The sequence below is a fragment of the Cololabis saira genome, chromosome 19 (genome assembly GCF_033807715.1).
Source record: "Cololabis saira isolate AMF1-May2022 chromosome 19, fColSai1.1, whole genome shotgun sequence".
Classification (NCBI taxonomy): Eukaryota; Metazoa; Chordata; class Actinopteri; order Beloniformes; family Belonidae; genus Cololabis; species Cololabis saira.
Window position 1 is genome coordinate 13617600 of NC_084605.1, and position 25758 is coordinate 13643357.

At 38.6% G+C, this 25758-nt stretch overlaps 2 protein-coding genes across 8 annotated transcripts; one reads left to right on the forward strand and one right to left on the reverse strand.

Annotated features, from left to right (window-relative positions):
• Positions 1 to 1112: 1112 nt before the first annotated feature.
• LOC133419633 (katanin-interacting protein) lies at positions 1113 to 25749 on the reverse strand. 5 transcript variants are annotated; one of them, XM_061708943.1, is made up of 29 exons: positions 25668 to 25749; positions 25061 to 25170; positions 22200 to 22288; positions 21732 to 21889; positions 20490 to 20602; positions 20296 to 20397; positions 19998 to 20147; positions 19639 to 19879; positions 19315 to 19446; positions 19020 to 19171; positions 18701 to 18792; positions 18400 to 18496; positions 18098 to 18307; positions 16942 to 17079; positions 15183 to 16014; positions 13892 to 14680; positions 13584 to 13792; positions 12564 to 12642; positions 12286 to 12463; positions 12031 to 12196; positions 10648 to 10814; positions 10486 to 10550; positions 8648 to 8758; positions 8109 to 8248; positions 7909 to 8010; positions 7674 to 7834; positions 7502 to 7528; positions 7138 to 7223; positions 1113 to 7048 (listed from the first exon to the last, which is right to left on the reverse strand). In XM_061708943.1, exons 2-29 carry the CDS (start codon positions 25070 to 25072, stop codon positions 6993 to 6995), a joined length of 4854 nt encoding a protein of 1617 aa, XP_061564927.1. In that variant the 5' UTR covers positions 25073 to 25170; positions 25668 to 25749; the 3' UTR covers positions 1113 to 6992. The 5 variants fall into 5 exon arrangements, with proteins under 5 accessions (XP_061564927.1, XP_061564929.1, XP_061564928.1 ...); XM_061708945.1 differs by having other exon boundaries at positions 25673 to 25690; XM_061708944.1 differs by lacking the exon at positions 25668 to 25749 and having other exon boundaries at positions 25061 to 25482.
• LOC133419634 (cytochrome c oxidase subunit 6B1) lies at positions 2110 to 5124 on the forward strand. 3 transcript variants are annotated; one of them, XM_061708947.1, is made up of 4 exons: positions 2110 to 2263; positions 3014 to 3135; positions 3359 to 3459; positions 4883 to 5124. In XM_061708947.1, exons 2-4 carry the CDS (start codon positions 3030 to 3032, stop codon positions 4934 to 4936), a joined length of 261 nt encoding a protein of 86 aa, XP_061564931.1. In that variant the 5' UTR covers positions 2110 to 2263; positions 3014 to 3029; the 3' UTR covers positions 4937 to 5124. The 3 variants fall into 3 exon arrangements, with proteins under 3 accessions (XP_061564931.1, XP_061564932.1, XP_061564933.1); XM_061708948.1 differs by having other exon boundaries at positions 2125 to 2263; positions 3017 to 3135; XM_061708949.1 differs by having other exon boundaries at positions 2137 to 2263; positions 2985 to 3135.
• Positions 25750 to 25758: the final 9 nt, after the last annotated feature.

Below are 25758 nucleotides of genomic sequence, written 5' to 3' on the forward strand. Positions count from 1 at the left end.
AACTGACACCACTGAAAATCAGTGTTAAGAAGTATATATTAAGCATATATCTTTGCACTATAAAAACACTTTCTACATTGAATCAAGTAAAAGCATCAAACTCTTTTATCACGTGAATATTTAAAAAAACAAGAACTTGAGTTTGTTGGAGATGTTGAGGATGTTTTCTTCAATATTTTTGAGAAAACTAAATTAAGAAAATATAGATTTACATTTAGTTATCTATTTTTCCACAGTATTTTTAAATTGACCATGAAATACAGACTCATAAATCATAAATAAAATAAAAAACAATGTAACAGTGACCCTATATTAAGTTGTTTTGTCGCCCTCTTGTGGACGTGGAGGTTCACAGCAACAGCCACACGCGGGCAGCGCCGCTGGGATTGCGTGAATGTTTGAAAGTCTGTCACGTATCACACGGCTGTGGGCCGTTTCAAAACCTTTGGACCAGTTAAGAATGTTCAACTCATTTTAATGTGAATCACGACTGAAAGGCGCCTTTATCCGGACTGGCGTCATACTGAAAATCACAAAAGCAAGAAAAACCACTGACAGCACAAGAGAGGGACGTGGAATCACGTGGGAGGGTGACGTCACGGCGGAGATGCGCACCAACTGCTGCGTGTGGGTTAGTAGTATTTAGTATTTATAGTATTTATCTAGTATTTATATATGTAGCTCAAGAATGAGATCAAGTCATATTTAGGCAGAAACAATCTTTCATTAACTGTATTTGGCCTTCAATCAATTTTTGGCAGGTGAAAAGACCCATTTTGTGTTGTAATGGTCCTTTAAAAGAATTTCAAGTTGTCCTGTGAGCTCTAGTATTTATATATGAAGGTCAAGAATGAGATCAAGTCATATTTAGGTAGAAACAACCTTTCATTAACTGTATTTGGCCTTCAATCAATTTTTGGCAGGTAAAAACTGTCCTTTTTTTTTATAGTAGGCATAAACAATAATATTAGATGTACAAAACACATCCAAACATGGGAGGAAATACTACGTAGGGCCCAGATCAGATAAAAAAAAAAAAAATGCAGGAGTCATATTGCAAAAGTGATAATTTCTTTATTGAAAACACACCCATAAATTACATTCATTATAGTCTAATTTCCAAAGACAGATTATTCCAAATTATTCTACTTTAATGCTCCCGAAAAATATCAAAATCCTACTACTACTACTACTACTACTGTGTTTGTTCTCTAAAAGCGTCTGTTAAATCAGTGTTTCCCAGCCCTGGTCCTCGTGGGCCCCTGTCCTGCATGTTTTAGATGTTTCCCTTCATCATCACACCAGATTCTAATTAATGGTCCTAATTAGCTTGTCACCAAGGTCTGCACAATTCTGTTGATGACACAGGTACTTTTATCACGGTGTGCTGAAGCAGGGAAACATCTAAAACATGCAGGACAGGGGCCCACGAGGACCAGGATTGAGAAACACTGTACTACTGTCATTTGGTAGACACTTTTATCCAAAGCGACTTACATCAGAGAGAACACAAGCAAGAAATCACATCGGAGGATCCAGCATTATAAGAACTATAGTCAGACTGCTGAGAGTCCAGTTGGACACAGCTGCTGCCATACTAGTGCTAGGGTTGGTTTTTTGTTTTTTCTAATGTCCTGAGTGTGTTAAACAGTCCACGAAGCCCTCTCCCATGTATGGGCCAGCCAGCTTCCTTGACTGCATCCCTAACAACCTGAAGTACATTTGATCGGCCCCTGAAACACTGACCTCTGTGCCTCTTCACATCATTCCAGAGAGCTTTCCGTATTTGACCAAACACGACATTTACAAACATTCAAGTATTATTTGTGGGTTGTTTTAGGTGGATATTTCCAAAAATAAAACATCTCATATATACGACTCAAGTTCATCTGAAAAACACCATGCAAACACCTGTTAATCATTGACAAAAATACCAAGGGACAAAGTACTTCAGCCATGATAAAAATAAAAATGTGCCTGTAGAACAGAACAATAGGCTAAAATAATAATAAGAATAATGCCATATATCTCCCCTCAAATCATCACTCAAGCTTTCATTCAGGCCTGAGTGTTGAAGGCGGTATAAAGTGTACCGAGTCCTGTCATTTCAATGTGACCTGAGTCCGCCATGCCCTCATTATAGATCAGCACGGCTGCATCTCCCGAGCGGAACGCAGGCGCACGCAGCGCTGCGATCACAGGACGAGCGCACTTTCACCGCCGGTATCAAGTCACTTGGAGCTCCAGCAGCTGCGGGGAGAAGGTAACGGTGACCTGCACATCTTTCTTCATTTATGCAGTCATTATTCAGACGCAGGCGCGCATCTGAAAGGCTCACACATGTTACTGTAAAGGCTGCTTTACGAGATAAGGCATTACAATTATTCAGGTGGTGCGTTAAAAAAAAAATACATTATTTGGAAATACTTTTTTTTTTTTGCGACACTGTATTCAAAAGTACATTGGTTAAAAAAAAAAAAGAAGAAACAAAGAGAATTAACAGTGTTGCCTATTTATTGAAAAATAAAGGGAAACTGGCTCAGTCATAAGGAAATGCCTTTATAGGGAAGACGAGGAGATTTTAATCGTTATAACGTCTGCCAATATCATTTAAAACATACTTATGTTTTTCTCCCATATCTGGATTTTAACATGTCTAATATAAGATATTATCATACTTTTGGTAACCGACGGTGTTTACTGCAGATATCTCGGTAAAGGAACTATTCGACGACAGCACCGCATTTAAGTGCTTTAGGTGCAGCACCCCAAAAAAGAAAAGGGGAAAAAACAAAAAACAACCCCCTCCTCTTCTGATGTATTCTCTGCTCAGCTTGTAGCCACTACATTTTATCTGCAAGCAGAGGCTTTAAATAGGCTGGTCTCTGACAAACACAAATGTCAAGTGCATTGTTAGAAAGAGTGTCAGAAGCTAATGGGAGAAAAAAAACACTTCTTTCTATTATTTATCTTTTTAATTTAAGGATATCCATTGATGATATTCTCTTGACAGAAGTAAAAAAATAAAAATGGCTGAGGACATTAAGGCCAAACTTCGGAACTACCGTACAGCTCCCTTTGATACCAGATTCCCCAACACGAACCAGACCAGGAACTGCTGGTCCAACTACCTGGGTAAGACTACAACACAGGGTCAAAGTACTTCACTGCTGTGTTGGATATTTCTCTGTGTATAATCAATGTCTGATGAAGTCATGACACCAACACAGCGTAGCTTTGGTCTTTTTAATGCTGCAAACCTCTGAACTCTGACCTGGAGTTAATCCAGGTTGGGGTTAGTTGAGGGTCAGCGACAATGTTAATGTCATATCCACTGTTGTTGTGTCTCTATTAATAGACTTCCATCGCTGCCAGAAAGCTCTCAATGCTAAAGGAGTGAAGAATGCCCCTTGTGATTGGTACAAGAGGGTCTACAAATCTCTCTGCCCCATCGCCTGGGTAAATATATTCCACATTGATTTAACCTTTTCAGGAGACAAGCCACTTTTAAAGTCATTAGCAAGTTCAAGAGTAATGGCAGACTAAACTGTCCCTTGTTTTTTTCAAACAACTTGATCATTCCTCACATTCCTGAGTCTCAGCCGAGTCTAGAGAATAAAAACATGGACATTAGATTAGATTCTCACCAAGTTAATCTAAATTGAGTAAAAAATGGTTTTGAGCTCTTCCACATCGTTTCAGAGGTGAAATTATGATCTTTTTTCAAAAGCAGACACAATTTTTTTTAGCTATTTATGAATGCTGTGGTATGCTTTGCTTGAATACCAGATATACAATAAACCCCTCTAATTATATCTGAACACCTGCGATTGGTTTATTTTAAATTAGTGTAGCAGCTTTGTTGTTGTTTGGTGCAGCATTTGTAGGATCATGTGAAGTTAGGTTGATGTGAGGATGGTTAGGCTGCTCTAGATCGGCCTCTGTGATGTCACAACTTGCAGGTTCAGTTGTGTTGTCTTTAAAAACATTTTGGATGAAAAAAAAAAAAAAAAATCAAAAGGGAAAATCATGCCAGGAGCCTATATGGGAATATGGGTGCAGTCAATGCCTCCAGTCACGCTGGTAGATCGTAAAGGGACATTTCGTTATTCACAAAACAGAGCAGGATATTAATACAGTTATTTTAAACAATTAATATTAAATCATGTTAATTACTTGATGAATGTGTGGTTACTAGGTTTGACCACATTAAACTGTCTATTCTGATCATCAGTATTCTTTCCTGATGCAAATGCGACATGTCATCACTCAGATGTCTCAAAAATGTGCGTTATATTTGACCAGGTTTAGTTCAGTTACCATAGTAACATATTCTGAGTATGAGTTACGTCATTTTCTGAAACCTCCTCAACTGAACCCTCTTGCTCGGGGTTACGTTGCCTCATTTTGTGAGACAGAAACTCTGAGTTTCCCTGAGTTCAGGTCCCACATACTCAGAGTTTCTAAATAACCAGCTTTGAGTAACGGACCCCGGAGTTTTTAAGACAGTCGTAACTTCAGACACCCAAGAGTATCATTTGAAGAAAATCTTGTTTGTTGAACATCAATTATCATTATCACTTTTCTTTAACTACGTGTGACGCCTTCATATATTCAAAAAGGACATAGTGTTGGTGCCGTTTCTTAACAGTAAGTAAAGGATACATAACACAGAGTAAAACTCCCTCACATTCTTCTCTCAGCTGGCTTTAGTGCCTGTTGTACCTCGGAACCCAATCAAAAATAAAGCAGAAGCTCTTTTTCTTCATTAAAAACAACAATATGGTTTAAGAGCAAAGTGACTTTTTCATTACATGCTGCTAAATGTATTACATTTATCATAGGAGGATTATTTGACTAATTGGTCAATTTTCTTTTTTAGGTCCAGAAATGGGATGACCAGAGAGGAGAGGGAAACTTTCCAGGAAAAATCTGAGTCTGCCATCACTAAAGCGATGTGTCTGTAAAGATGTAATCTGTTCAGCTAAATGTTTGTAAAGGTGGTGCTCCGCCATCACTTCTCCACTACTAACGCTGTGCCACAGGAGCACACTGAAACTGGTCATTCCTTACAAATACCATGAAATATACAGCTGATTCTGCATTAAAAAGTCTCAGGATATATTTATTGAGGTTGATTGTTTTGTGTATGTTCCTCTTTCCATCGGAGAATAATGAATAATCATCATCAATAGTGTGTTAGATCAACAGATTCAATCATTTAGATGTGTTGACACTGTTCAGTCCTGCCATCTGGAGAAAAAGGTTTGAAACAACATATATATTTTTTTCAGAAAACTGATTTGATTAAAAACAAATATTTAAAAAACTCATTCAAATAAAACTACACCAAATATACATATATAATAAAGATTATAAAAATAAATATTTAAAAACACTAAATGTAAAACATGACAGCAGCCACTGTCCCAAAAGGTCGAACCGATATTCAGCGTAATGACCATTGTTCCTGTTAGACATACTGAAATTAAATACACCAAACCGCATTTCATACACAACACAAGTAAGGAATATGAAATCAATTTGACCACGGTCTAATGAAAAATTACAAATTCCCCCTAACAAAAGCTTGAATGTCTGAAGATAACAACCCCTGTGGTTGAGGACATTTCCATGCAACAAGTACAGTAAATATTGAGTGACAGAAAATACAACACAGACTACTGACTATTACCATGACTGTTAAATTATATTCATCCCTTTTTAAATATCATAGGCCTACTTTTTAATTTGAGGTAATTTGATATTATTTGCATATTAGAAGTTTCTTGTTTAACTACTTAAATCTAATTTCATTTTCAATGAAAATGACTAAAACCCCTTTACCAGCTCAACAAATGTTTGCCTCCAAAATCTATCTTGTGCACAAAGCAACTTCGATAAAGGTCACTTGGATTGCAAACACATTTTTTTTAACCCAATGCTATGTAGAAAATAAAATAAAATATGTACTGACCTAATTTTGAGAAGCCAAATAGATGCACATATATACATTGAAGGATTGCATAACTTCAGTTTGCGTTTTATTAATATTTTATTTATAATGCACTAAAATTTGTACTTTATTTTCCTTTTATATTCATATAAATCTCATGAAGTTGAAAACCTCTTTGTTAGCACTTCTTTGAAGTAAAACAATCAGGCATTGAAATATATTAGCCAACAGATATACAAATTAGTAATAGATATAAATTAGTGGCTGCATAGCGTTGGTACACTGGCATTTTCATATCCATGAGCTGATGATCTAGGATCATTGGAGAGAAAAAGTCTATCATAAACATAGAATTAGCCAGATCCTGATGTGGGAGTATTCATCTGGCCTTTGTTTTTGATTATATATATATATATATATATATATATATATATATATATATATATATATATATATATATATATATATATATATATATATATATATATATATATATGTGTGTGTGTGTGTAGCTATGTGTCACAAGTAGCATTAGAATATGCAGCACAAAAGTCACAAGGAGCAGCAACAGATATAGTGTTTAGTATTAGGCACAAAAAAGGCTGATAAAAATGCAGCCTCACAGAATTCTCCTGGCACTGTGGGAGGGAAAACATGTATAATACAGTACAGGTTCAGGGTTATATGTATCTGTGGGTGTGTGTTTCCACAGCAAAGGATGGAGTAATCCAACCATAAAGTGGAATTCTGTGTGTGTGTGTGTGTGTGTGTGTGTGTGTGTGTGTGTGTGTGTGTGTGTGTGTGTGTGTGTGTGTGTGTGTGTGTGTGTGTGTGTGTGTGTGTAAACCCAATGTCTAGGCCATGTCCTCTTGATGCCATCAAACCATGGAAACGTTGTTTCTTCCAGATTTAATGTAAAAGAGGTTTTCAAGAGTCCCCAACGAAAGGTGGAGCGCAACAGTCATCCACAGGTGCCCTTATTTCAGGTCTGCTCCATGTATGAATACTGAATCCACAGCTGTCTGCTTGGCTGTTATTACCTCCTCTTTCCATGCTTCCCGCTGTCAGTCATGCAGGTTTTAGGCCGGAGAGCTACAAGGAAAGGAAGCAAATAAGCAAATATTTGCAAATAACACCCAGCAGTAAAGTACTTTTCAGAAGAGTTGTTTTCTCTCAATCACCTGGATCTGCTGTTGGCTTCTTCTTACTGTGATGGACTATCTGATTTTCATTGGTCATCTTCACATCCTGATCTTCCACATAATTACTGAAAAACAGTAGGAACAGAAAAACACTGCTTTTAAACAAATCTCAATCTGTGGTAACCAAAAAAGGGGAACAAAACGTAAACACTGGAAGTGCGTAGTCCCTGGCTTTATTAGACCAAAAATGGAGAGTAAAGAAAGGAGTGACATCACAGTCAGGCACGTGGTAAGGAACAAGTGGGATGGCTGAGGGAAGCCTGAGGGGACTAGAGGAATCATCAATACTTGGTTTGACCACAGGGAGGGGCTGACACAGAGCTTTCAGGGCTCCACTACTCACTGTTGGTGGAGTCTGTTGCCATGAGGGCTGAGTGGAAAAGAATTATTCAAAACTTTTAAGTAAGCCAGGTTTATCCAAACTATCTTTGTAAATCAATCAATTTTTCTATATTGTCAATAACTCAAGAGAGAAGCAGGTAACCAATACAAAGAGGTGTGAAAAAGCCAGGTACCTGAGGATGGTGTTCCTCTCACGGTGTACAATGTAGACATCGTCTGTAAACAAGATGGTGTGGTAGGGCACTACTGGGTCACATGTGGGCAGAATACCATGCGCCACGTGACTTACGCTGTCCAAGATGCCGTTATACACCAAGAGGTCATCCACCAGCAGCTGCACACAGACACAGACATGAATGTAAATAATAAAAGCTACTTCTGTACTGAGCAGCAGACATAGATGCTCACCCCAAACTCTTTCACTCCTCTTTGAGGCGTCTTGGAGTAGTTCCACAGCTTGATCATAGACACTGTTACTGGCTGATCAAAGATGACGTACACACGATTTACCTACATGGAAAAAAGTGATGCATGCTCAAATCGATACAAACTTTCACCTGATAACTGTTGTATTTGGCCAATGCTTTGTCAGTCTCATGCTTGCTTACCAGTCCAGGTAGCATTGGGGCTAACCACATATTTTTGCCGTCCTGAGTATTGTTGACGCCATCTATTAGTTTATCTGGAGTCCTTACGTCACCACTCACATTGTCCAGTATATTCACACTGTCTGGAAAAGCTGCGATATCTGGTGGACATCATGTTGAGGACGGATGAGAAATTAAGCTTCAATAATACCAGCAGAGATTATAATAACAGCTGAGAATATTAATACATTTGAAAACATAAAAGAGAAATATTTTGTCCAAGATATATCATGAAGTGATAACGAGAGTTCAATTTAAGTATTCCAGTAAACTATAATAGTTATTAAACATTTGTTTGCTGATATAATGCATATTTATAGTAATACACATCCCAATACATAAAATAATTTTTTTACATTTTTAGTTATAGGTTTACTCAAGTTGTTCAAGACAAAACTGTGAACACAAAAAGTGGAGTATCATATCATAGAGACTCCAAGCAGTACATATTTGGAAAAGGACAGATGTACAAAGTCTGACTGGCCGGTAATAAAGGATACTGTTGTCACTGAGACTGATCCTCTCGTTATTCTGGTTGTAAAACTCCACGCCATTCAGACCGATGTAGTATGGGTCTCCCCAGGTTGTTAACAGCTGCAGCTGAAAAATGACTGAGGGTTGCAGGTCAAAGAATCTATGGCAAGGATGCTCCACAATGACACAATGTTTGAAAACATTAAATAAAAGCTGAAATCATTTCTGGAGTGCTTTACCACTTTATAAGAAACATTTACTTCCACAGCTTTAGATTGAATGCTTCTTACTGAGGTCAGTTATACTGAATAACAAAAATCTTTTGTTTGAATGAAACCGGGGAAAAAAAAGAAAAGAGCCACACACACTTTGGTAATAATTTCAAAAAACCAGACCATTTGAAATTAGACTGCATAACAGAACCAACAAAACTAAAAAAAAAAAACAAGGTGTACAAACATATCTATATCAACAATATCATAGTAAAAGTGGTCGATTCTTCTTCTCGATTGACTGCTCAGGGGTAAGAGGGTTTCATTGAGGCAAAGAAGTCAATGACGGTTTTCACACAGGATCGATTTCGCAAAATGCTCGGTTTTGAAATGTGGTCCAAATTATTTGAGTGGGATAGACGAGCCCATTATCTTTTGCTTTTTTTGGGCCTGGTCTTAATCTGATAGTCTGATAGGCTTTACCATCTGGCATCCAACTTACTGCCATGTGGCGTCTGACTAGAGGAGCATTCACAACACAGAGGAAAGACTAGTTGTTTTTTTAACCATTTAATTGAGTAACCAGACCAGCGAATGCGTAGCTAAGAGTGTCCCTTGCTGGAGACAGTAGTGCTCTCAGTTTGTAGAACCAGGGAGGAAGTCGGACGGGAAGCAATGACGGCCATATAAGGGGAAAATTTCAAAATCTAAAACAGTGAGAGACTGATACATTTCATCGCATTTCAAGCTAGTCGTGCAACCGACATATGTACACTATGTCACCTTCGCACAAGACAGTTCCTTTCATTTTCAATACATTTCTTTTACTGCAGAATCCTGTTATATGGACCTAGTTCCTGCAACTTTCTCATGCAAAAGCGTTCGAAAGAAAACAAAAACGCAATATAACATTCTCTGCAACAAATCTTTACGGTTAGTAACGGTTAGCTTAACTTTCTGTTAGAATTCCTGAGTGTCCAAACTGAAAATGTACTAAATACTGTCACAAACTCAACACTCCCTTAGTAGTAGCCCTTAACACTGTCTACACAGTGTGTACAACCCTTTGTTTTTGCCTTTTAGGTAATACTGAAACTGCAAAAGATCAAATTTAAAAAGTAAACTTACTTGTTCAAAAAAACTGTACGATCATTACCATTATGCCTTTTGGAAATCATGCTTATAAATGTATTTTTCACACATAAATCCGGATCAAGAATGCCTAAAGTATTTTATGGTTCTGTATTAATCTGTTGCAGTACCTAAGTGATGGACCTGCTGCTTGTCCCTTCACCAAACTACCAAACACAACATGATGATGATGATACAACCACAGAATCATCAATCTGCCACTTCACTGTTGTTATTACATGCAACCTAGCAACATGAATGTAGGAATGCATCACCTAAATCTGTTACTGATACTTTATAGTGTCTGGAAACATATGACAATGTGCAGACACAAGTTCCTTGGTCATGTCGCCACAAACTGAATAACAGGATGGATTTCTGTCTCACCTGAGGCCAGTTTTGCTTGTGAAATTAAATTTAAAACAAACCAAAGTGCACTTGTGAACTGATAGTCAAAGACAGGATCATAATCCAGTTTTCCAAAAAAGAAGTTTATGCATAACCACTGTCCAAAAGGATACACCCACAAGGCATGACGGGAGCTTCATAATCCATGCTGGCCTGCTCTCTTTTCTTAGTGCCTCCTCTAAATCAGTGATGAAAAATTAGAAATTAGAAAATGCAATTCCCACATTTTGATGTGAAACAGAAGTTTATGCATTACTTCAGATTCAGGTCCATACCTGGGGGATTCTTCGATACTCTTGTTATCAGTTGGTGTGTGAAGGAAGTCGACAAAAAGAATCTCCTGGGCAAAGTCAAAGTGACAGTTGCCTGGTCCTTTTCTGATCAGGAATCCATCAGTTGGGGAGATGGCAACATCATCCATGAACAAATGGACAATTTTTACCTGAGAAAAATATTTAGGGATGTTTATTTCTATATAATATATGCAGTCTTTTATACACGTGTACACCTGAGAAGCAAGTATTTAAAAGGTGACACTTTTAAACTACAGTGGAAATGTAAAATTGAACACAAATCAGATCTAAAAACAGTTGAAGCGCATTATTACCATGAAAAAGAGAATTTATTTTATAGTGAGCCCATTTTTAGGCAAAATCTTCTCATGTTAAGTTTTAAACTGGCCCACATTGAGATATTTTTTTTATAAAAGGGAAGGGCCAATTTGCTTCATGTGCATAAAGTCAGAGTTAGCATACGCATTTTCATTGATAGATTCACAAAGCTATTCACACATATGCCTCTCTTTTGTAAATCTCAATTATAGTGAAATTTGAGCTCTCAGCTGTAAATGGGAAAGAAGCAGGGTACACCTGAACATGTCTCCAGTCTGTCATAAAAGAGAAAACTAAACATGTAAATCCACACTCACACGTACGTACAATTAAGAATCCTAAATTAATTTAACAGGGTTTTTTTTTTTTAATGAACTGTCTTTTACTTTCCACCAAATCATGTCAAATCTAAACTGAGTACATGTGGTCTGAAGAATCCACAAGGTACGCAGGTTTCCTTTGTGCTTTCTTTGAACTTTTAGAAGCTACTGTAATGTTAGAAACTATTAAATGTTCCTAGTGTAAGCATTACAACAGATGTTCACGAAAGACTGTTTACAGTTACACTACACCAAGGTCTAACAACATGCTGCATTCAGCATGCTTCACTTCTTAAACCGAGGTTAGTGAACGCAGCATGATTTAAAGTTGAAGTTAGGGTAAAGATGGCGTGGATAATCATTTTCTAAGATAGGTGCGTGACATCCAAATCCCCTGCAAATCTATATAGTTCATCAGATGATATATGTTCAGATGCAGCTGGTCACAAACTGTCAAATTTGTTTTTTTGTCAGAGTTTTGAAGTTAGTAGTGACTTTCAACACCCAGAATTATGTTTTCAAGCAAGTTGTCAAGATTGACTCTTTTTCATAATATATCCCTTTTGATGTGCGATTCATATCTAGTTATGATGACTTCTAAACAATAACTTACTTGTCAAACTCATTACAATGTTCTTAAAGTAAACTTGGAAAGAAACTTTATTTATTTGTAGCTGGACCTCTATGGTAATAAATCTGTTTTTAGTCTTGAAGACAAGTGTCTCACCCCTCTGTACGAGTCCTCAGGCGACTTGTTGTAGTTCCAGATACGGAGACCAGCAATGGTTTGAGCCTTGCTGAAGGTAATGTTCAAGATGTGGGGTTCTCCATAGGAGAATGGAATCAGCCACATGTGCTGGTCATCAGTGGTAATGTTGTGGCCATCAATGAGCCTGTGTGGTGAAAGTTTGCATTGAAGACAGCCCCACACACGTCTTTGATGGTTCTATAAATGGTCAATTAGACGTAATTTCAGACATACTTATCGAGTGTCCGCAGGTCATGTCCATACTCAGGTAGCTCATTGAGGTCCCTTGGTGAAGCAGCCATCATGCTGAGATCTAAAGGTAAGCTCTCACCATCCTTCCCCACCACTTCCAGACCTGTCAGGCCCATGTAATGGGCGTCACCCCAAGTCATCATCAGCTGCAGTCTAAGGCCTGGAATGACGGGAGATAACTATTATAGTATTCAAAACACAAGACAAAAAAGCCCCAAACAATTTAACACGCATTGACAAGATGTGACTTGTTTACTTACACTTTCCAGTGTACATCCCAGAAACAGGTTCAAGGCTCTCCTCAGATAGGCTCACAGTGGGATTGAGTTGTAGTTTCAACTAAGGAAACGTGAAAAAATGTTTGAAAAATGAATAAATGACTGAATTACACTTTCTGGTGTGGTTCATTTACTCTCCATTCCTATAATACAGTAAAATCCTTATTCTGTAACTTTTCTGTGACCACATGGGTCCTAAACAAAGAAACTATCCAACACATCTGGCTGAATAAATGTGCCAAAGAGCCACAGGGCTCCAAGACCAAACTTTTTACAGGGAATAGAAGCCCTGCTGAAACAAACTCCAATGAAGCATCTTCATATTACTTTCAACGTCAATGCATCTCTAAAGAAGCTTTGGTAAAACAGTTTGAGGAAGTGCCAAGTTTTTACTCTTTTTTTGTTAAATGTAGCAACATGTTCCACTAAATACTCCTGCCAAAACAGCTGCACAAGCCCGAGCGCTCACCTTCCCTCCCTCACATATAATACCCCACAAAGCACTTGGAGGCTGCGGGATACATGTGATCACATTCTAGGAGTCATTGCACATGAAAACACAACCAAAAGACGACGCAACAGAGTTTTATCAGATGAGTGCTTAGTAGCTCATAGCCCTAAAGGGCAGTATTTCGCTTTTTATTTTATGATTCACTGTGCTGTCTATTGACGTCCAAGCAGAGACAGGAATACAATGATAACTGCTGACACTGGGAACAGCAAGTCCAAATCTATTATTATCATCAAAATTATAATGTTGTTTCTTTTTGGTTTGAAAGAAAAGATCAAGTGTCAAAGCCTTTTCTCTATAAATGTTGGGCAACACTGAGAATGGTACACAAAATACACCAGCTTCTTTGTTTGCAGTTTTTAACTACAAGAGTCTTTCTGTTGTAAGGAGAAAGAGTTTGCTTCACACAGCAGCAGCACACAAATGTACAATTACTAGATGGGAAAGAAAAAAAGACATTTCTTCATTTTCCTGATAAAGTCTGTACTTACAGCAAGATCTTCCTCTCTGAAACCAGCCCGTGTGAAAGGTCTCTCGTCTCCCTCACCATCAGCTGTGCGAGGCCTCTGCAGCTCCTCCTCATACACCAAGCTCTCAGGACTCTCACCTTCACCAAGGAAGGTTTCATCATAACAAGACATGGCCTCCAGAATCTCATCATCAGTGGTGAAAAGAATAGTGTCACCAAACTGGTCCAATCCTGAAATAACAACAGAGTGAGGAAAAAAAAACAAGGTGGTTAAAAGTAAAACCAGACGGACGGACAATGTAAAGTTGTGACAACATTCTGACCAGGTACCTCCAGAGAGCGTTCCAGAGGCTTTGGCAACTTCTCCTCTGAAGATGCACCTTCCATCCAGCAGCATCTCCACCTCTTTCACACCCCTGAATGAATGGATGCGGGACTTGTTATAGTTCCATACTCGGATCATGGCAATCTGGTAGGGGGCTCCAAAGTCCAGGAAGATGGTGTGGCTTCGGCCAGAGGTAAACGGTGCCAGCCAAAGGTGCATGTCATCCTGAGTGCGATTAATGCCATCAGTCAAGTTGGTGATTACCCGTGGATCCTTACCATATGCGGGGAGGATGTTGATGTCTGGAGGGTCAGCGCGGATATGAGCGGGTCGAAGAGGCTTCCCGCTAGCGCTGAACACCTCGATGCCATTGAGACCCACATAGTGGCGATCGCCCCATGTGGACAGGATGTTGATGACCAACCATTGACCCAGTGGCAACACTGGGATCTCAAAGTCATCTTCTCTCTCCATGGATGGATCATCATCAGGGCCTTCACACTGTGGCCCCTGGCTGCTTAGGGAAGACAGTGGGTTCCTGGGGGAAGTGGAGGTGTTGACTGGGTCTGAAGGAGGACCACATCCCTGCCGCTGAAGGAATTCATCAAAGATATCACCTTCAAAGCCCATGTTTGAGATGCGCCCACGCTGACATTTATTGAACTTAATGAGAGAGTCCCATGATTCCATGAGGGTGTCATCCTGCTGGCTGTGCAGCTGGGCTCGTGAACTGCTCTGCCTCCTGCTTGTGTTCACCAAAGACATTGGCTCCTCTTGAAAATAAACATTAGACTCTGAAGAATAAACAAACCAGAGAAAATAAGAATCAGTTGTGATATTAGGCAAGGCAAGGCAAATTTATTTATATAGCACAATTCAACACAAGGTAATTCAAAGTGCTTTACATTGACATTAAAAGCGGCAAGACATAATAACAAATAGGTAAGAATAAGAAAAGAAGTAAAATAATAAAAAGCACAAGCTGTAAAAAAAATTAAAAATAAATAAAAATAAAAAAAAAATAAAAAAATAAGGGCAGTAGAGTACAGCAGGTTTAATTTAAGAGTACACTTCAGTAAACAGTAATTAAGTGAATTAAGTGCAAAAAAATGTGTGCAATATAATTCCTACTTCAAGTGTGAAATATGTTCGCCGTGTGCCAATTTCTTGTTTGAGAATATCCTCTTAGGTTTATAAATACACATATTATAATTAAAATAGACTGGAAATGTGTGCTAGCCTGGGAGCGAGTGCAACAGTTACAGTTTTACAATGGGAGGAGGTAGCACTGCCTACCGTTGCTTGTCACTCTGTGCAGTTGTTCCTCGTTTTGCCTAACGGTGACCGACAGATTTCGGAAGGAACTCCTGCGTCCACTGACGGGCCTGTCTGGATTTTGTTCTCCAAGCTCCTCCAGCAAGTCGCAGCTCAGGTCCAAAGAACCTGCCTTCCTTTGACCTCCATTCAGTGTCCTATCCACCCCTCTGCAGACCCTGCCTGGGTTGCAGGGCAGTTCTGAAAGCATGGAAGAGGATGAAGCTGATGATTGTTTGGGCTCTGTAGACTGCTGAGGTATCAGCCACCGAGGCCTCTCCTTGGTGGCCTCACAGCCCTCTGGAACACTTCTGTTCAGGGGCTGCAGCCACTGGGGAGCAATCCGAAAGGAGGATGGCTGGGTGGTGACTGTGTGCTCCGTCGGTGCAACTTGCTCCACCTCCTGCCTGAGAGAGGGAGGCTCTTCGGAGGCGGAAAATTCAAAAGAGTTTCGTTGTATGGAAGAACGAATAGTAGAAGGAGCGATGGGTGGCAGCGGTGTATGTGATTTCTCTTGCATGTCTACCATAGTCTGTCCTGCTGTGTCTGACAGTACTATAGAACTCTGGTTTCGCTGGATGCTGCTGCCCTCTCCTCCCTTCCTCTCTTCATGGCGATGGGGGCTCGCACCCCTCAGATTGTGTCCAGAAGACACAGGACTGGCGAACAAGGAGTCTGAGAGCTTGAAATCCTGGAGATTGACTGTATTGCTGTAGTCAAAGACGTGGTTGCCGCAGCCCTTCTCCAGCTCACCTTCAAACACCAATGTGCTGTTAAGATACAGCTTTATATGGCGCGTGCCTACGTCAAGCTCCTGTAAGAGAAACAGAGCCTCAACCTTACTGACTTCCTGAATTTAGAATAAATCTAACAGTTTCTAAAGCTCAAATTTAAGGACAAATAGTTGTAGACTATTTAGACTAATGTCTAAATAATGCAGATTAACCTCAGAAATATAAGCACAAAATAAATTCCAATAATTTAAGTTAAAACAGTCAGACATTGGAACAAAATGTCATCACAAAAAAAGCATTTCACCGTATGTCTCTGTTTACTTAAAACATTTGAATATTAATTCAAACAAAACAGCACAAGCTTAAAGCTAAGCACACAAACTGGATCATTTTTACCACCCACGACTTTAATTTTAAAAAAGAGTGGTCCAAGTTAGCATTAATTAGTATTACTATTAAAAACATAAAGTCCAACTCAGATCTTCTCAATCCTTCTAATAAACAACTATAAACCCACTTTAGCCTTTAACATAAGTCTCTCCAGTGCTCCTTACCTTGCATGCTAAAGCCCCTCAATCAAATAGAAACACTGAATACCACAAAATGTCTGTAGTAAACTATGAAAAGATCCAATGGGGTCTTTGTACCCCTATATGAACAGCAATGACGCCGAGAGACAGAAAGCCATGCTACACTAATCCCCAAGAGGCTAATCTCTCAGTGCTCCACATTTGGACGGACTGACTGGCAGCTCAGCCAACCACAGCTTAAAGACAACTGCACCCCTGACGTAACCGCCCCGACACAGTAACACCTATTATAATGGCAGCACACAAGCTGTGGAATCAATCTGTTCACTACAAACATCACTCCAAATAATCTCTAGACTGGGCAGAAGAATAACTAAAAGACATATGGAACAGATTGGACTATTGATGATCAACTTATTCAACAGTTATGATTCCTAAGAAAAAAACAAACACAGTAATAAGACAAACAAAACATACTTTGAGGCTTCTGTTGTAATTCCAGATTTTGATGCAAGATATCCCAAAATCTGGGGAGCGCTCCACATTTCTGATGATGAAGTAAAGCTGAATGGGAGGGTGGAAGGGACAGGTCCACATGTGGCGCTCCTTGGTGGTCTGTCAATCCCAGGGAATGGACAAGGAACGAATAAGGAAAAGAAGGAAACACTTTATCCTCATGAAATTATGTCAAAAAGCACCTTAAGTTTGAATGGAAGGAGCAGTGAGAGTCATTCACAGGGTCGGCATCAGAGAACCATCAAACAGATTATTTATTTCGGCAGGTTTGTTGAAAATGGCGGATATAGTTGAACTTCAAACTTTAAAAATAATGTTTAAAGCAAAAAATAGATCGTTACCAGAACAGTTACAAAATTTGTTCAGATTGGAGGATGAGGACAACAGACTTAAACTTGATTTCAAACATACTTTTGCAAGGCTAAACATAAAACAAAGGTGTATTTCTGTTACAGGTGTAAAATTATGGCATGGACAAAGCAAGGAACTGAAAAGTTGCACAAGTTTGTATCAGCTTAAGAAAATGTTTAAAAAAGAAAAGATAAGTGCCTACAAAAAAGAAGAAGAGAAAAAAATAGATAGAAGAGTGGTATTTTTGTTTGTTTTCTTGTTATAAATATGTGTATAGATAGATTGGTGTTCAGTAAGTCAATGTAATTGTATTACAGAGAGGGGCAGGTATCATACGTTTGCTTCTTCCTGCTCCTTTTCTTTCATGGTGATAATGTGTACTTCATGGAATTTTGTACAACATTATTAAGAATATATACCATGAATGGAATAAATTAAATGAAATGAAATGAAGCATATATTTTACAGTGTAGTTAGGCATTTAAGCATGTGTTTAATGGTAAAACCTTCAAAAAGATTCAGATAAATTTACATTTTGGTTCAAAGGAAATTAAAACTGCTATTAGCCTTCCAGTGGGAAGGCATTTTGACTTACTATACTAAGAAAAGAATAGGTGTTACTACTATGATTGAACCTCAATCTTAACTAGTACGATTGAGCTTTGAGTGTTATAAGATTGAGTAAACAAAAACAGATCTAATTTATGTGGTTAAATTTATGTGGTTAAAGTCATTTAAACTGGCGTCCGAGGCAGAAGCCACCCACCTTCACCTTTCCATTGACAAGCACTCCCAGATTCCCTGGGTAGTCAGCATTCCTGATGTCTATATCATGAGGCGATACATAGAACTTCTTGTTTCTGAGGCAGAAAAACTGCAGTTCAGTCAGCCCAACCTGCAGCTTGTTCCCCCAGTTTGACAGGATCTCCATGGTAACGTACAAAGCAGGAGTGACCTCTGCCGACAACTGTCCTCTCTGCAACGGCAGCACAAAGCCATTTGCAAGTGTCATACACAGCAATAACATGATTATTCATTCTGATCTACGAGACCGTGGTACTGACTCACAGGATGGTTGCTGTAATCTGTTTTGACACTGTGAGAAATGTTGTGGCTGGGTCCAACTTCAAGTTCCTCCAAGGCTTTCAGCAGCGTCTGTTGTTGTCTGAACAAAATTATGACAGTCAGCTCATCTGCTTTTTTTCTTTTTTGCCTGGCCTTCATTTTAGCAGTGAGTGATGGCTGAGAACCAACAAATACTTCTTCAATGTAATGGGGTGTACACCCCACACGCCTTAGTTTTAGGGCCAAATGTAATTACAACAACCAAAAAGGTACAGGATAATAGATCCATTGTCTGCCAGCATACCTAGGACCCATGAGTGTTATTCTCTGCATTGCCAGACTGACATTGCTTTCATCCTTATCATGACTGTTGTGGTGCTTCTGGTGTTTCTGAGCCTTGATAAAAAGAAGATAAAATTAAGTCTTGAATCAGGACAATAAGCTAAATTAAAAGAAGTGTAACTACTGAAACCAAACAACGAGACAAACACAGACAAACAATGAGAAGAGGAAATAGTGAACATACTCTAAATCATTATCAATAAAACCTTCTAGCAGTAAAGTCAAAATACTGGTCCGAATTTAAGTGAGGATACAAGAAGTATTATGAGGGTCAACCAGACCGTGTTGCGACTGAAGAGCTCAGCGTTCAGCATAAGAGTGTTTTCTCTCTTCATGGCTTGATGCACCCTTTGGACAACCTCCTCTGAGTCTGGCTCTTCAACAGAAGCCTTTCTAGGTGCGGAGAGGGGCCTCTCCACCTGACTCCTTGGCCCTTAAGCAAAAAGCAAAGATTTGCTGCACACTTTTCAATAGACTTTACAAAGAATTTGATTTAGCCATGGAAGATCCGCTTCAGTGACATCTCATTTTCAAATGTAATTATTAAGAATTTTTAAAAAAGGTAAAAGGACTTACTCTGGCAATCCCAGCTCTCTTTTGAAGGCGGCCTGTCTAATGTTTTGCTCTTCACCAACATAGGCTTTGTGGGTATAAAAGTGTCAAAACTTTCTTTCCTTTTTGCAGACAGGGAACGTTCAATTTTTCGACCTGAAAATTTTAGAAAATAGTTTTACTATAAAAGTATATCTACTATCTATCTATTTATCTAGATCTCACATGAAGACCAAAGCATCTGAACACATAGTGCCAGTAATAGCTGACATGCATGCATCTTCACTTAATGTTGGTGCTGATGAAAAAGATTCAGAAGCAGGTGAAAAAACGTTCATATGAGCCCACCTTTAGGTGTGGGTCCAAAGTCCAGAACAATGACTTTTGTTGAGTCAAAAGGGCTGCGAGTCTCTTTTGGCCGAGAGTTAGAGGAGGACTTGGAGGAGGAGAGAGGCAATCCTAGTTCATCCAGACTCTCAGTGCTCTCCTCCCTCTCTATCTGCTCTTCTACCCACTCTTCATCGGACTCCTCCCCCGCTGAGCCACTACTGCTCCGTCGCATGCTAACCTCTAGACTTCGACGCAAAACCTAGTTTAAAAAGGTCAGCATTGATGTGCACATAAGTCAGTCTACGCACGCAAACCAAACCAAAAACCTGCCAAAATAAGAAACATCACAAAAGAAGTGTGTGTCATGTTCTGCTTACCTTTACTTCCTCAAGATTGAGGAGGACCTTCTCAGCATGCTCCTGGTTTGCTTGACCTCCTTGGCTCTCTGGCCTGCAGTTGAAGGAGCGTGAAACTTTGCACACGTCTCGCTGGCAGCAAGGACTGCGTGGTGAACGTAGACTTGAGCTCTGTACAGAATATCATTTTTTCAGTAAAAAGGAAATTGCAAAAAGAGATAGATGCTACGTGATATATAGACAGCTGCATCCGATAGAGTCCCTCCCCTAAAAATAACCCCCCCCCACGCATACTGTCTTGTAGAAATGTTCACTCTACCTCCATAACTACGCTTTCATAGGGTTCAAAATCGTCAGAGTAGCGGTTTTCTGGAAATATTTGCAAACTTGTGCCATGCTCTGTTTGAATTTTAACAGGATCCTGCAAACATGAGAGGAGAGGGATATAGTAATGTGCATGATTTATTGTTTTAAATACAAAAATAAAAGCAACAAGATATTGGAGAGCAGTACCTGAACCCATTCTTTCCTGTGGACCTTTTCTGGGGCAGTTTGACTCCTCTTCCTGCTGGTCTGATCCAGATTACGACTACCTTCAGTTAGCTGGTGGGCGCTTCTACAGACATCTGTGGATGAGTCACAGCACAGAATGGAGCATGAGCAGTGTGCAGGAGACCATTGGCTCAGACGAGAGGGAACACATAGTCACATATGCAGATGGTCCACAGCACATAAAGGAAGGGGAAGAAAGAAAAGAAAAAAAAAACATGCCGCCAGCTACAACTGTCACTATTGTTTATTCAGCCAGACTGGGCATGTGATCATGTCACACAAACGAAAAGCTAGGGAATGGTGGCTAATAGCTGAAGCTCCATGTCGTCTGCAGATAACAGAAACATGAAGAAAAGAGAAGATAACTTTGAAATCAGATCAACTATTAGAATAATTATGAACATAATCCCTCCTTGCACACAAGGTCTCCTTAGTCTATCTACCTCTCCACCTTTGTTATGTTTGTTTATTTGCACCATCACCATGACACTTTCTCTCACAGAGCACCTTACCCTGCACGCAGAATCACAGGCTCAGTCCTGTCACTGCAAGCACCTCATTATTTTTTAATCATCCTTAGACACACTTGTGGATATTTGATTCAGTTTTTTTTTTTATCTTCTATTGTGTTTATTGTTCAGCTGTGTCCTTTTATATTTAAATGCTTAAATTACTTTTTCTCCTGTAAGTGCATGTTGTATGTGATGTCTGTGACCTTGAATTTCCCTTTGGGCGACCAATAAAGTATCCATCCATCCATTTATGTAAAACAAATGTTGTCTTATACAGGACTGTCTCAGAAAATTAGAATATTGTGATAAAGTCCTTTATTTTCTGTAATGCAAAAATGTCATACATTCTGGATTTATTACAAATCAACTGAAATATTGCAAGCCTTTTATTATTTTAATATTGCTGATCATGGCTTACAGCTTAAGAAAACTCAAATATCCTATCTCAAAAAATTTGAATATTCTGGGAATCTTAATCTTAGCTGTAAGCCATAATCAGCAATATTAAAATAATAAAAGGCTTGCAATATTTCAGTTGATATTTATGTAATGAATCCAGAATGTATGACATTTTTAGTTTTTTTTAGATTGCATTACAGAAAATAAAGGACTTTATCACAAAATTCTAATTTTCTGAGACAGTCCTGTATAAGGCTGTTTCAATGGAGATTAACTTGGTCAAGCAGCGTACCGGCTGTATGTGCATGCCTCCAAGACTTGTTGTTGGGGTCCTTGATGTGCTTCTGACTGCATTCGGCATTGGCTCCGTTAAGATAAATAGAAAAACCTTGCTCAAGCCGCTCCAACTCAATGTCCCTGGGGTCTTTCACTTTGAGACGCTTTAAGATCCTGAAGAATAAACATAACTTACATAACATAACTACCTCTTAAAATAAAATCAAAATGTATCACAGTCTATCAATTGTTCTACGTGACCAAGACCATATTATTATTATTAATTTTTAAACAAATTAAAAAAAAAACATGTGCCAGCTACTCTTCTTGCATACATAAATCAATCAAACACAAATGTTCTGACATTTAAAGAAGGATACCAAACCAATCAGTGTTGTTTTAGGGCACCACTGAAAGTCACAGAGAACATCTCTTCTGTGAAACTCAATACGTCCGTCTTCCGAAGCCTCTGCTCAAACTTCACCTGTTTTTGTGCTGGAGGGCTATTAAATATTCATCCAGAGTTTCATCCACAGGAGTGCAAGGCTTCTCCCGTTGGCATGTCTTAGGTTCCTTCAAAAACACATCCATCAATAAATACACACACACAATTAAGAGTCAGAAGAGGCTACAAATAGAGCACAAGTTCACATTCATAACATAAGAATAATTCTGTGCACCACAACACTCATATATAAAGCTTGCACTTTCAGTCTTATGTGATTAAAACGTCAGTAAAGTATTTTATGTATAAAAAGTCTGGTTATTTCATAATCACCAAAAATGCATCTCTAAATGCCTTCTGGCTCACTTCTGAGATTAAACCACAGAAAAGTAATTTCAGAAATATATTGTAATAAATTAAACTGAGAGATACTACTGGCTCAGCATAGTGTTTCTCAATTCCGGTCCTCATGCCCCGCTGCACTGCCTGTTTTAGATGTTGCCTTGAATCAACACAACTGATTGTAAATAATGGCCCTAATTAGCCTAATCGGCCTGCACAACTCTGTTGATGACACAGCTACTTGTATCATGGTGTGCTGAAGCAGGGAAGCATCTAAAACATGCAGGGCAGGGAGGCATGAGGAATTGAGAAACAAATAATCCTAATGCATGCATGCCTTTGTTAGAGTTGAAAGGGTATGCTAGCTGTGCCCGTGTCGAAACTAAAACAAAACCTTCTATATCCCTGCAGTAATTTTCATTTCATTCACAAAAATATAGTAATGAATAATTACCCCTGAAAATACATCTAAGATGTGTCTAGTATGGAAGCACCAATTGATCAGCTAGGGACCAGAATCTTCCAGGTCTCATCCAATCACCCCTGGCCAGAAATGCGCAATATCAGTTGCTGACATCGGCATATACTACTAACTGATTTTTTTTTTTTTTGTTCAGTACATGCGTCATATACCCAGCCTTGAACCTCTTTATTTTAACTATTTATTTTGGGGACAGCAAATGGGCTTAGAATACTGAGAAATCCATATTTGTTATCATCAATGCGCACATCATTATGATGCAGTCACTAGGAAGTATGTTGTGAAACATGCTGTGTGAGTACAAAATAGCCAAGAAAGTAATTTGTACAACCTGGAAGGCAAAAAAAACTTGCAACAACAGCAGCCAAAATATTTGAGACAACAAACTCTTGAAAAAAGGCTGCCGAGTATGCTTAATGTCCCAAAGCTAACAAGGTAAAGAGGTTAAAAACAAAACTAGTAGAGCACACAACCTGCAGCCTTTTCTATCAGTTATAAATGTTTTAATTATTGTAAAGAGCTGATTTTATTTTTCAGAAAAAAATTTTGAATCCGTCAAAATAAGCATTGGGAAGTCAAACCTGAAACAAAAATGCAATAGGTACTTCTTCATTTTCAGTGTCAAGTAATAAAATAAGCACCTGAAAATAAGTGTCCAAAATTAATGCTTGTTGGCTTTGCATCACCAACATTAATTTCAATAGACCCTCTTCATAATATTAGGATATTAAGAGTTAAGTGCCTCAAGAAGAGCAGGTGGTTGTATTACACAGCACTAGGAAAAAGGGTCTCCATTGGAGGAAAAATATGTGAAAATAGTTATGGAAATATGACATTTCTGTCTGTACCGTTAAGGTGCTCTTATACATCTGTATGATTAACGTCATCTCACTTTATTTCAATCAGGTAAGTACCCAATAAATGTGACAGGGCTCATTCTGCTCTCGGTTCATACATTTTTAAACTAAAATATAACAAAACAAAATATCCATTAAAGCGCCAGATACTGCCAGCTTTGGGAAACTTGGAGAGATAAAAATGCGACTATGCATTTTCTTTGCACAACAGTCACAGCTCATGCCATTACATTAATATAATCATGCAAGCCAAAAGATAAATCACAAAGCTCTTACTCGGTTTATACAAGTCAACAAGGTTACAGCATCTGGCAGTGTCAGGAGGAGAGGAAAGGCAAAGAAATTGAAAGGAAGAACAGAGAATACTTGTTAGCAGCCAAGTACAGAGTCATAATGGCAACTAAGACACTGTAACTGCTGGCAGGGTGTAAGAGACCGCGGTTGAATTGGTTTGATATTGGATATTGGATATTGGACATTCAAAACCCATAAAACTTGTGATACATACCACTGATTTTGGTCAAACCACTTGTGATGTGTTCATGGTCATCTAGACTATATATCACAAAACAGTAATTGTTAAAAAAATCATATATATGGGCTGATTTAAAAATCATATATATGGGCTGATTTAATGTGGTTTAATGAATTCAACACCCATAAAACTTGTGATACATACCACTGATTTTGGTCATATTGCTTGTGATGTGTTATCTAGACTATATATCACAAGAGAGTAATTATTATAGAATCATATTATGGGCTGATTTAATGAGGTTTAGTTAATTCAACACCCATAAAACTTGTGATACATAACACCGATTGTTTTATGGGTGTTGAATTCATTAAACCTCATTAAATCAGCCCATAATAGGATTTTTTAATAATTACTGTTTTGTGATATATAGTCTAGATGACCATGAACACATCACAAGCAATATGACCAAAATCAGTGGTATGTATCACAAGTTTTATGGGTGTTGAATTCATTAAACCACATTAAATCAGCCCATATATATGATTTTTTCTATGATTTTTTAATAATGACTGTTTTGTGATATATAGTCTAGATGACCATGAACACATCACAAGTGGTTTGACCAAAATCAGTGGAATGTATCACAAGTTTTATGGGTGTTGAATTCATAATATCCAATATCCAATATCAAACCAATTCAACCGCGGTGTACAAGAGCTATTACATAAAACTCCTCTCTCACCTTGTTATCCATCGTTTACTGCCGATGAAGATGTTCACGAGATACTATCCCATATTTTGAAAAGGGCTGATCATTGATGTATGATCTAAATCTGTGCTGGTTGTTCCTCACTGCAGGGTGACACAGAGGTTAACCGTGACATAAAACACACCTCACAGCCATGCGGGTCGCTAAATATGGCATCACACACGACAGACAGTTAATGAGAACTAATATCCGTCAACTGCTACGACTGTCTTTTGAAAAATGTGTAAAAGATTCAGCTTGCTGTCGATCTTAGTAACAGTGAGCTGAGCCTGCGAGTGTAAATCATGCCAATCTTTCTCTGCAAACAGCCAACGAGCAATCAACCATTACAGGAAAGCTAACGATTGTTCCCTTATTCTCATCACTACTGCAAATAGTTAAGTCACACATGACTACTTAGGGTTGGAGCCAAAGGCAACGTTTGCAAGCAGCTAACAGGGATGCTAATAACAAACAGAAAGGCTAATGAGTTAGCATGTAACTAGTTTACATAAAAGAGGAAAAAAATGGATTTTTTTTTCAGTATTTTTTTTCCTACAAACTTAACACCATCTCTGAAAAATATACAAAACATACTTACAATACCTGTAAAGTACTACTTTATAATTCATTGGTTACCGAGTTTTACCCTTTAGCGTTTCTCATGTGCGGTGTTATGTTGGTTGGTAACC